This window comes from Peromyscus californicus, unplaced genomic scaffold (genome assembly GCF_007827085.1).
Source record: "Peromyscus californicus insignis strain IS unplaced genomic scaffold, ASM782708v3 Scaffold_7__1_contigs__length_154581171, whole genome shotgun sequence".
Lineage (NCBI taxonomy): Eukaryota > Metazoa > Chordata > Mammalia > Rodentia > Cricetidae > Peromyscus > Peromyscus californicus.
In genome coordinates, this window is record NW_026294595.1 from 39113782 (window position 1) to 39126831 (window position 13050).

The window sequence follows — 13050 nt, forward strand, 5'->3', positions numbered from 1 at the left end:
ATCCCACTTTCTCCTCCCTCTCCTTTTTTCTGTCTCACTGTACATTTAACTGCTACCAAACCCCACTTCTTGCCAGTGCCGCCCCCCCCCCAAAGAATTTTATTCTTTGGCTAACATGATCAAGAGATAAAATAGGTGGCCCACACCTGTGAGGTCAGGAGACTGAAGACTTTGAAACCAACCTGGATCAGTTAGCAGGACTTTGCAGGAAGGGAGGGAAAGGGAAGGGTGGCAGAGACCCTGTTGGGGGTGGGGAGGAGTTCAGGAGAGGTAGGGAGAAGAGAGATCAAAACAGTACATATCACTGACTGTTGTCCTACAGATAACACCCAACAAAAAGGGTTAACTTTCTGTACTGTCTTTATTGATTCATTTATTTTTCAGCAGGTATTGCTGAGTTCTTGCTATGTGCTAGATACTTTACTAAGTACTGATTATATATAACACATAACAAAGGCAGTTTTCCATTGATGACTGAAATAGTTTTTGGATTCTATCAGTGATATATTTAGGTAAAAATGTGGTCTCTTTTTTTTTTAATAATTATTTTCTGGCAAATTGAAAAAGGTTATTTCAATATCTACAGACAACACACACAATTTTTAAAGTTGTTCTATGTCCAAGAAATAACTTGAATGCGGTGTTTTATTATCTTAAGGCTAAAGTATAACTTCCACAAATGTATCATCACATCTGACTTGATGGTCTTCAACTTTTTCTTAATCTGTCTTTAAAATTTTTATTAAATATTTATATTTTATATATAGAAGTGTTTACGTTTATGTATGTGTGTGTACCACATATGTGCAGGGCCTGTAGAGGATAGAGGGGATGTGATATCCTCAGAAACTTAAGTTACGAACAGTTGTGAGCCATCATGTGGGTGCTGGAATTGAAGCCTGGGTCCTCTGAAAGAGCAGCCAGTATTCTTTACCACTGAGACATCTCTCCAGCCCCATATCTTAATTTTTCCTAAGTTTCTTTGCTAAGTGAATGAAATTAGATTATTAAAACTTTTATAATTTAAACAAAAAGTATTTTGGCTTGCCAATTAGTTTTCATTTTGAAAGTCTATTTGAAAGAAACAACGAAGCTGCATTCAGTAATGATAAATGAAGAGTCTGCACTTGGAACCATCTATGCTTAATACTTGCAGTAAATATTGGGAGATTTTTAAATGCCCCAAATGTGACAGAATTTGGTGTATACATAGAAATATATGTAGACTGTTAGTGGAGTATGAGTAAAGCAGTTATTTAATTTCAACAAGTAAAAGCATAAAAGCAAGAGGGAATGAGTGGTTAGCATATTTGACATGGTATAGAAAAGTAAAAAGGGTCATAACAGTTAGAAACTCTGTTCTACACGTCTCAGTATTAAAGAAAGACAAACTTTTTAAATGATGTTTACTGCTTGGCATGGAATTGTGTTTACTGGCTGCTGGGGTAAAGTTACCTTGAGGGTAAAGACCACAAGTTGCTCTGTGAGGCTCATTGTGACAGTCAGTAGAGATTTGTTTCTTTTTGTGAATAAGTAGGATCTTTTTGGAGAAACTTAGTTGGTTCATTAGCCTGTTACAGTATGAAAGGCAGTGGTCAGTTATTGGAAATATTTTGTGCCACCTACCTGACCTTATCTAGTTTGTTCGCTCCTGAGGTGGTGGCTGTAATTTGTTGTGTGTGGAGAAGAGAACAACTTCACTAGGAAGTGCAGAGTATGCTGTTCATTCACAGCTCTTTCACCTAGGGATTAGAAGTCTTCTGCCACCTTCCCTCCCACTGTCTATGAGTCTGCAGAGTGGTCCATCCTGTAGCCCTAATCTGCATGCTGTCTGAAATAAAGCTGAAGAAGCTCAGAAGATCCTTGAGTTTATCAAGCTAGTCCAATAGAATTTGGCCTTCAGATTATATCATATTGTAACATAGTGGTAACAAATGTTACAGTAATTGACAATAATTATTTTGTAGCCAAAGTAGATGAGCACTGTGGAAGTAAACTTTATGCCCATTGGAAAGTTGTCAGGGTACTGAGTTTTGACTCTTGCCTTTATGCTTAATAATTGTAAATGTCTTCATGATTATTTGTATTGTAATTGAATAAAAAGATAACTTGATTTTATTTTCTAGAATGTTTTTAAAAGAGTCAAGTTTATTTCACATGTAACTTTAATTCTAACTCCTATATTCTGTGTGTTATAGTAATTGATGAACTTGTTTCTAGGGTCCACCTACAGATGCTCCTGCCGTGGACACAGCAGAACAAGTCTATATCTCTTCCTTGGCATTGCTGAAGGTAAGTGAGGAGTAGCGTTCCTGGCTTAGAGCCTCCTTTGCAGTCGCTCTTTTACTTCGGCACATTTATCGCCTTCATTCCCTCAGGCATAAGCATTATTTCAGGTACGTCTACCAAATAGGCTTTGATTTCCACAGAAGCAAAACAGGTTATTTGGCAGCATGGGTGTGTGTGTCAAGATCTCAAATCACTGGGCTTTGTGTTTGTATATCTTCCTCTCTATAGATGTTGAAGCATGGCCGTGCTGGAGTTCCTATGGAAGTTATGGGTCTCATGCTTGGCGAATTTGTTGATGATTACACCGTCAGAGTGATTGATGTGTTTGCTATGCCACAGTCAGGAACTGTGAGTACTTCTTTATGTTGGCTGCTGCTTGTCTTCGTTTTCTTCTCCTTTCGTAATTAAAAATAACTTATTTCTTTATGTTTTTCATTTTGCAGTAGGAAGCAGCAATTGTAACACTGATAGTATGAATTTTATCTTGTATTGAATTAAATCAGTCCTTTAACTACACCACAGACTCTTATAAACTGAATGGTGCTAGTACTAAATCCCTTATTCTTTCCTTTAGTGAGCCAGACAAGCTGGATTTAAAAGTTAGTTGCTATCAAAGTAGGGTACTATATTAATTACTCTGAATATTTGATCAGAGTTTTTAGAAACTGTATAAAATTTGAATTCATGTAAATGAATCCTCCTGTGAGGTTTCCATTGTTTTGAAGTCTATGATTTTTTTTAATATGTTATGTAGGGAGGTGAATGACTTTCACCTGTTAAGTAAGTAGTAAAATGTAGATTTTTGAAAGCACTCTACACTGTTTAAAATGTCTTCTTTTTAGAGGTAATTTTGCTTTGCCTTTTATTTACTGAAGTAGATTTTTATAGAAAGTCATCATTTAGGCTGTTTTGTTCCTTTGTTTGAGATGGGAAATCTCACCATATAGTTCTTGCTGGCCTGGAATTTTCTACGTAGTGTAGGCCACCTTTGAATTGACAGAGATCTTCCTGACTCTGCATTGGAGTGCTGAGATTGAAGGTTTGTGCCACTGTGCCCTGCTGGACTTAAAAAAAATGTGGGAAAAAACCCAAACAAACAAAAAACCAAACCCAGTAAGCAAAGGCAATGCAGTGGCTTAAGCCTCGAGTACCCGCACTGGAGAGGTGGGGGAAGGAGGTGAGGAATTCAGGATCTTCCTTGTGTTGGATATTCATTTTGAAGCCGTTCTTTCATCGAGATACTTGTCTCCAAACAGAAATTATCAGTCTCAGTTCTACCTGTTTTCCAAACATGAGCGTACCATTCTCACGTGTGTGTTTTCTGTGTGTCTCTGCTGTGGCCGTGCTCTTTTTAAGGCCGGCAAGGCTTATAAGGTGAAGCTGCTTGCTCTGTTTGAGAATCCTTACCTACTAAGGAACAGATTACATGCATTTAAATGATGCCATGCATACACGCACACATGAAACAAGTATTTTTCTGTAGACTAGATGCTAAAGTATGCAACAGATTTGAAAATAATACAAAACAATGGGAAAATCTGTAATACATCTTGGGTTTTTTGTTGTTATTTTTGTTGGGTTTGTTTGCTTTGCCTTTTTTGGTAAATTGATTTGGAATTCTTTTGTCTTTCTGGATATCCATTATACTTTTTGTTTATGGATATAGAAGCACTATATTATCCACAATTTATATTTAGATTTAAATCTTGGTCTGCTATTATATCTCCTTTTTCTGTCAAAACATATAAAATATATAGAAATGAACTTATTTCTGTTATAGGTAGTCCCTATATAGATAGATGATCAGGATAATAAATGATTCTGATGCGTTATTACCCCTTCCCTGTAATGTTCGTCTGACGGTATAAGATAGGCTGTTTTGATGCTTATGTTCACTCTGTGTAGTAGAATCTAGTCAGTAGACTCTTCTGTAAAGGCTTATGTCTGCATATTCATCCCCCTTTCTTCTTCCTTATCTCCCCTCCTCCCTGGATCCTACCCTTCCTCTCCTTCTCTTCATTCTCTCTCTTCATCTTCTCTTTAAAATAATGAAAACAAAACTCCGAAAAGATAGTCTTAGCTCAGCATCAGAGTGCATATTTTTGTTTTCCAAAGGTGCCTCTTTATTGGAATCCAGTGTGCTGTTTGTTTGGTTGGAGGAAGTGCTTATGTTAAACTGGCTTATTTACCTGCATTAGATTTACATTCCTGATGCTGAAATAGTATTAGGAAGTATGCTTGCCATAGGTAGTTGTAACTAAAAAAAATCAGTTTGCCAGCTGTTTGGTACTTCTGATGATGTATATAATCAGAAATACATATAGATATAGCAACAGCTATAAACTTTGACACCCTGAATGTTGTCTCAGTCATTAATTAACAGCAATTTGGTACTTGACAGTTTTAAAAATTTTGTGGGTATAAGTCTTAGAGTTCAATGACTTGAGTAGCTATCAAATACGAGTATCAAAACCTATAAAATTTTAATACAAAATTGGGGGTAGACTTTTGTTGTTGTTCATTTATAGTATGTTTCCTTTCCCTCAAGGTTTCCCAAAGTCTTTTTTTTTCCTCCCCGTAATCTAGGGTGTCAGTGTAGAAGCAGTTGATCCAGTATTCCAAGCCAAAATGTTGGATATGCTGAAGCAAACAGGAAGGTAGGTGTTATACACATTATTTTTTTATGAATGAGCAATAGTTTTGGAAATTTAACTTAAAGTTTATGAGTATCATTCCAAGGGGAAGAATCAGTGTAGTTGATCTGCCTATGTGGTGCCTATTGACATCCTGAATGAAAATCTACCAAGCAGAAAACTGCCTTGAGAATCTTTTCTCAGCTGTCATGTCATAGGCTTGGGCTATAATGTCCCCCTGTTTAGCATCTAGAATTACTTTCTTTTCACTTGTAATTGAAAGACCTGGTATGTTCTTTGTGTTTGAGAATTTCAGCCAAATGCCGTTCTGATAAATGTTTGTAGACATGAGTTTTGAAGACTGTATAATCCAAGTGTTTGTCCCTCAGACTAAGTCTCCCAATAGTTGTCGTTCTCTTGCTCAGATTCTTCTACTGTGGAAAAAACTTCAAAATTCCTGTTAGCAAAAGGCTCAGCAGCTGAGCAGAGCAGTGCAAATTGGTTTTTGACTGAGTTCCTAGTTCTACTGCTGGTTTAATTGATATTTAATCCTTTCACAACAGTGGATCCTGGTGTCCATTGTTAACAAATGGACTCTGTGCCTGAAAAATCCAGCTCCCAGAGCTAAGGAGTTAAAGAGGAGATATTTACTTGAATGCTGAAAGGCTAAAAACTGGCTCTGAGGAAGTGTGGTAACAAGGTGAAAAACTGAAAGCCTTATCTACCACTGCTAATGTGCCTCTCTTAATGATAGCACTCCTTTGTCACACTTACTCATTTCCATGTTTTCTGGAGAATATGGTGTCCGATTTCAGAGTTCCTAATGGTGCTTTTTCACACCTGTATGTTTTTCATCCTTTCTTAATTTATACCCTGTTAGTGTGTTGTTTCTCTTCATATCATCAGTGTATTACTTGTTGTGTTCTGAGTGTCTGGATGCCCTCTTTGTTTCAGGCCTGAGATGGTTGTTGGTTGGTATCACAGTCACCCTGGCTTTGGCTGTTGGCTGTCTGGTGTGGATATCAACACTCAGCAGAGCTTTGAAGCCTTGTCGGAGAGAGCTGTGGCAGTGGTTGTGGATCCCATTCAGAGTGTAAAGGGAAAGGTAGAGTCAATTCTAACTTGCTTGCCATATACTGCCACTTTTTATACACATACATGTAAAAAAAATCATTTGTATTTGAAAGAATTCTTAATAAAACACACATACACAAATGCTTTTTATTTAAATCATACAAGTCCATGAATATATGGCATGCTATTAGCAATTTAACAAATTATGTAGGGTTTTATTTTTAGTTTACTATTATCATGAATGAATGTTTATCCTTAATTTAAAAGAAAAATTCATGAATTTGAATGTTAAACCATACTAAAAGCTTTGTGTATCCCATTTCCATGCTTCATACATGTATAAAATCCTATGTATACATTATACATATAGGATTGCTGTATATAAAAAACAATATATATTTGTTGCTTTATACATTATTAATATTTTAATAAATAGCACATTTTAAAAATGTTCATTTAAAGTGCTCTGTTTTTCAGACATTATGCAAGATGTATTCCGGAGTTGTATTTTCCAAATATTTTAGACAATGAAAACTTGCCCAAAGATTTGGTAATCAACCATTCATGTATTTGTAGTGAGGACACAGATGAATGATTAAATATGCTGACTGATTCTGAAAAGAGGTTTAACTTGCAGAGCACATTGGGTTATATTATTCTTTGTTGAAATCTCTTTTGTTCTTGTTTAGTTCTCTCTCTCTCTTTTTGTTCGTTCTTTCATTCTTTCTTTCCCCTTAGTTCTTTCTTTCTAGCCCCATATGCCATTTTCCTATTTCCTGCCTCATGACAGCAGGGTGCAGCTCTATTATCACCTTCACAGAGCTGTCTGCAAATGTGAGAGGCAATTCGATTTTGCTCAACCACAGGGAGAGTGGATTAGAAAAACTACAGAACATACAGAAATTGGCTAGGTGGTTACTGCTCTAAAATACTGCTGAGGTGTCTTGTTTGAGCATGTACTTCCATTGTTAAAGGAATATCATAATACACTCACGGAATCCTTTTTATGCAGCTTTTACGAATAATTTTTAAAGCACTTAGAAATAAATATTAGCTTGATATCTATTAGACCTAGAGTTTGATAGTGGTGTGGATTACATTTACATCTACTCAGCAGCTGAAACAAACTAAGTGTGATTGTTAAAACACAGACTCTTTGTGTTACAAATTTGAAATTGAATGTTTTTTGATACCATATTATTACAATGTATAAAAATTGAGGTCTTTAAAGCATGATCCTATGAGATGTAATGTAGCTTTTCAAAGGCAAAAACTGTCCCCCAAAACAATAACAACACTGACAGACTAGCAATTTAAGATAACTTCTAATGTTTGCTGTATCCCTGTATCTGAATTTATTTGCCTTCTCTTTTACTAAGTATGTTGTGACTTAATACTGATGAAGGAATTAAAAATCCTTATTGTTTATTAGCTTTATGATTTAAACTACAAAATAATTTTCTGATGTTTAAGGTGCCTTTTCAGTAACATAATTTAATAATCATTATTATTCTAGAAATACAGAATTAAAACTTGTAAAGCTCTCAACACAGTAATTTACAAGCAATAATTAGGGCTTATCTCAATTATAATTCTAAATAGCAGTTTTAGCTTCAAAACTTAGATTCAAGTGTTGTGTAATACTGAATTCTCACTAGTTCTAGTTAGCTGCAATTCATATTACAATGAAAATTACAGTTAAAACTATACTTATAGCATAGGTTTTGACAGTGTTGTCTACTTTTTCAAAATACATAAAATGACTATGTTAGCTGAAATGATGAGGTTTTTGTCAGGATATTGTCCATCTCTGTGACATCTGAGTCTGGTTGTGACTTATTACTCTTACCTGTCAAGAGCTTTTGAGCTTTTGACCTTTTGACAGTATAAATCAAGCTAAACACTAGTAAATCCATGATGGACTGTTTTAGTTTAATCATGATACTTAAGAATATAAATTTATAAAGAATAAAGAATGAATAATAGCATTGTATTTTCTCTTCCTGGTATGTGAATTATCAAAACTGTCAAAATATTTAGTAAAACAGTGATTAGATCAAGAGTTAAAATGACAGTTTGTATGTAAATAACTAAAGTTGAAACTCTTGTTCATACTTTTAAAACCTTTCCTGTATATTTTCATTTTTATAAATTGTAATATTACCTATGTTTTTGAGCAGTTTAGATAACTATGGATTTTATTCTTTGTCATCTTAGTTCATTCCCAATAAGCTTAGTTTTCATTAAGTGTGACTTGAGTGTAGTATAATTTATTGAATAATATCTATATTAGAGTAATAACTTACTCTAATATCTATAGTATCTATATTAGAGTAATAACTTAATCCTAGAGATAGACTTTACTTCTGTTACTGTTGTTATTTTTATTACTGATAAAAGTAAACATAGAAATCCAACTCTAAAAATTATGTAGCACTTAAGCTTTTTTATTTGCTCTTCAATATTAAATTTTATGGGTTATTTATAACCAGAGTAACTTAGGAGTTTAAAGTGAGCACCAGAGGTCATTGCACAGCCTTTTAAGTTAGTGTGACAAAGTTATCACTCCTTCAGGTTCCTGTAGCCTAAGTCATGGGAGAGAACTTCAGTGTTTCTCTAAATTCTAAGCAGTAGTTCATATCATTTATAGTAGGTACTATGTATGAATTGATTTTTTTCCCCATGTGGTAAGTGTTATATTAATTTTATGTTTAGATAGGTTTATTCCCTTGGACCTTTGATGACATCCCTAGGACCAAACAGTAAGATCACCATACGTAATAAAATGCACTATATGATGAATCTGTATCACTCATTGAGTGCATTATATAATACCAATGTTTTTAAGTGATACAAGAGAAAATCTTTGCTGTTTATAATGTAAGTGGAGAGTAAACTCATAGAGATTACCAGTGAGCTCTTGAATTCAACTATTTAGTGAAATAGTTTCAAGATCCTGGTTTTTAGTTTCCAGTTTATTTGTAAAGTATACACATCCAAATATTTTATACTCAGAGCTTTAAGTGGCACAGTAGTGGCCTCTTGCCTAGCTTACTGTGTAGTCTGCTTGCAGTGGGGCTTGATCCAAACCAGTAGCTTTAGAAGTGGATTCAGCTGTCACACTGCTACACTTCTTTCATGTGTCTATTGTAGGGTTACTTTGAGTAACATCTGAAAACTACTATGTAACTCATTTATACACTTACATGTTATTTCTTTAAAATATTATTGATTTAGAGAGTTAACTTTCTTTGACTAGGTCGCTGTTAATGAATATATAGATGCTGCAATGTAGTACCTGTGTTCTGCTGTAAACTAAATAATGACCATTTAGTCTAAGCAGTGGCTCGGTTTTCTTGAAACATGTTTATTAATCTAATGAGAAACATTTAATAAACTTTTGAAAATGGAATATTGATCAAATTGCAGATCAGAATCCCATATTTGCCAATATCTAAAAGTATGCTTTGATAGCATACATGGTGAGTGCAGAGTAGACTAGAAAACAGTCTGCACTGAGCAAAGCAGATTAAGCTGGGCTAAGCATTGAGGGCTGGGTCATGAAGACATCACCAAGAGAAGAAGCACTTGTGCCATATGGGAAGACTGAGAAGGATGCTGTACTAGGTGGCGTGGGTCTATTTTCATCCTTTCACAGATACTAGAATTTAAAACAGGGGATCTTTTACTAAACATGGAGCTCTGGAAAATAAATACAAACAGGAAAAATGAATTAGAGAATGAGTATTCTAAGGGCTTTGCCATGCCCTCCCCCCCATGTTTAGGGATTGGGAAAATGTAATTTTTACAATATTTCTTACTAATTTTTAAATGGTGGTCGTTTCGAATTAATAGTTCTACTTTTTCTCATTTAAAAACAAGTATGTAAAGAGAAAAACTCATAGCCTTTATCCAGATGATACAATTATAAATTTCCAACAAGATTTTAATGGCATGTAAGGGAATAAATACTATATAGAAGTAGCATTTATTTTAAGCTAAAGCTTTTGTGTTAATAATGCAATCACTGAGCTAATTGATTTTGCTTTAGTATTTGCTATTCATTTACAGTGCTGTGATTATGTTTTAAATTATTTTGAATGCAGATGTATTAGTTTAGGAAAAAAAGAGTTTAAGACAATGAATGTCCCATTACCTATGAGAATATCATTGACTTTTGGCTTATTGAGTGCTTTTACTTCCCTAATCATCTAATTATCTCCAGCCATTCACACTGTGTACCCGGCATGTACTAGAGACACAGAAAAGAGAAAGCTTCGTCTCTTACCCTTAGTATAAGTTTTGTGTGGGTAAACTGTAGCTTTAGTAAGAAATCTTTCCTGCAATATTACATTAATTTTTAAGATGGTAGCTATTGTAGGTGGTTTGATGTTAGCTCTTCTGTCAGGTTTAGGGGGCTTTTCTGAACCTAGGCCTTAGTTTTGAGAGGTTTAATGTGTTACTTAATTTCCTAAGAAGAATTGATTATAGAGGTAAATTTTCTTCAAAAACATGGGGCATTCCTCAGTTATTGTTAGGCTGTTAGTTAGCAGAGTAATAGATGTTTAATACCATGTTTTACAATCCAAATAGACTTATTGTATAGTTTTTATTCTAAATGAAACAGTATTCTGTGAGACTTTCAGTTTGGTCTGCTCTGGAAGTGCTACATGCACTGAAACTAAACAGTAGCAAGGAAAAGAGAGTATGTATTGTCAAACCTAATGATGAGGGTTTTTAAATAGATAATTGATAGCTTTTTTCACACATAAAATAGTACACAAAAATACTTTCTTGGAGTTCTTCATTTTGTTATGTATTTATTTTATGCACTTTGGTGCTCTTTATTATGAAGTAGATACACAATATTGAATCCTTAAACCCTGCTTTTGTGTAAGTGAAATTTAGTCTTTTCTAGTTTTTGTGTTAGTATAGTTATTATATCAAATAACTTACTAATGACTAGTGTACTGGCTTTAGTGTCCGTATAGGTAGGTATAAATCACAGTTCTATCTCTTGTAACTGTAACATCTTATTTAATTTACTTGAGTTGTGTAAACCTTAGTTTCCTTATTTATAAACTGAGGTTATTTTGATTATTATCTGTTACAATTTACTTTTTGATTATTGAGATGGTTTGGAAGGACAATTTCTACCTATAGTAAGCAAAATTTAAAATGGTTAAGTTATATGTAGGAATTTAGTTGATGTTTTTCATGCTAAATACATTTATTTTTTGAGAAATACTAATTTGAAGGCCATGATTTGATTTTCTTTAAAGATGATAGTATAGTACAAGAAATGTACATAGATACTTTACCTGCCCATTGCCATGTTAACACTTTTAAACTTTAGTCTCTTAGTACCTAGGGACTTTTCATCCTTTACTTTATATGGACTAATCAATAGGAACATCAGTTTTATTACCACGGTTTGTATACTAGAAGAGGATCTAAAATCACTTGTTCATTTTGTATAGGCTGACTATAGCTACTAGAGTGAGTTGGTATCATATCAGCAACATATAGGTGATAGGCTCTTGAAGCTCATTAGAAGTCCCCTAAGGAGCTCAATATTAAGTGTGCTATTTGTCACCTGTGAGTTGAGAAACGTCTATTATGCATGAGTAAAGATTCTAGACAATTTTCGTTATACACATACCTACGTATGTGTGTGTATGTAACAACAATCAAAGGAAAAGGCCATTCATTTGAAAGGAAGCAAAAGGTGGAGGGTGTTCACGGGAGGGCTTGGTAAGAGGAAAGGGAAGGGGGAAAATGTAATGTAATTATAATCGCAAAAATATTTTTTAAAGATAGCCTTGTTTAATCACGTTCTTTTTTTTTTTTTTTTCTATTTTTAATGAAGATTTTTTTTCCGGAAAAAAAATATCTTAAAATTTATCTAAATTTCTCATTTTTTTTCATATACCAAGTGTCTTAGGATAACAAATTTATAGTTATGATTTTATTTTTAGGGAAACTTTTCACATTGTTTACTCTTGTAGTACTATTATTTTGTTAGCTGTGTTAGGTTAGATGCTGCAGGGATCATATGCCAAAATGAAATTAGACGTGTGACAGATTTATTTGGAGAAACACTTGCAATGAATAAAGGCATGGACCTTCAGACAGATGTTAAATTTGACCTTGGGTTGGGAAATAGGAAACTGGCCTAGGGTAGGAAAAGCCTGACCATAGGCTGATGGAGAGTTGTTGAGTCATAGTTTTCAGAGGTGTCTTTGTTTTGGCAGAGATGGCTAGACTCTTGTATTATGGTTGTGTTTAGTCACTGGCTGGGAGCAGCCCAGGGGATGTATTGCCTGGTGTGACTGTCCCGTGGATTAGAAAGAAGGTACAGCAGCTGGAGTTAGAAGTCAGCTGTGCTGTCCACAGCAGGTTCTATTAAACAGAGAGAGATCTGACAGGAACAGCTCACTGAGTACCACAGTTCACAAGTACTGTAATGATAAGCACACATGTATTATTTAATCTTAAAACCAACTCTGTGAAGTATCATTCATAAGTAAACAAGGAGATTGAGACATTAAGTAACTTGTCTTAGGTAACTTGGCTAGCAGGTGATAGACTAGAATTTTAACTTTGAGAGGAGTCTGGCTCACACGTAGGCACTCATACTCCTATGCTATGCCGACTCTATGCATACACTAAAAAGTTCCTTTTATGACTTAAGTATATTCTTTTCACAATGTTTCATGATCTAGAAATGTCTAATTACCTTTGCCATGCTAGTTTCTAAAAATGGATTTGTTTTCATTAAGGGATATATGTTTGAAACTTGTGGATTTAACTCTTTGAATTTTGATGCATGTCTTCACTTGTCAGAAAAGTACATTATGCTAGTTCTGCCCCATCCCTATTCTCCCGTAGTATATTGAAATTGTAGTACAGATCTGTAGCTACAGTAAGCAATTCTCTGAGGATGAAGAAAGAACTGTACATTCACATAGGAATTTCTTTTCCAGAGCTAAAATTGACATTTTATAAATAATTTCCATGTTGCAAACTTGAGACCAAGAAATCACAGCAATTC

At 34.5% G+C, this 13050-nt stretch overlaps 1 protein-coding gene across 1 annotated transcript in view; it reads left to right on the forward strand.

Moving 5' to 3' along the window:
- The window catches only part of Psmd14 (proteasome 26S subunit, non-ATPase 14), an 88205-nt gene that overhangs the window by 48956 nt on the left and 26199 nt on the right, over positions 1–13050 (forward strand). The window contains exons 4-7 of the mRNA XM_052722814.1: positions 2221–2292; positions 2518–2637; positions 4876–4946; positions 5877–6027. Of these exons, the coding sequence (XP_052578774.1) occupies positions 2221–2292; positions 2518–2637; positions 4876–4946; positions 5877–6027 (414 nt within the window). The remainder of the gene's footprint in view (positions 1–2220; positions 2293–2517; positions 2638–4875; positions 4947–5876; positions 6028–13050) is intronic.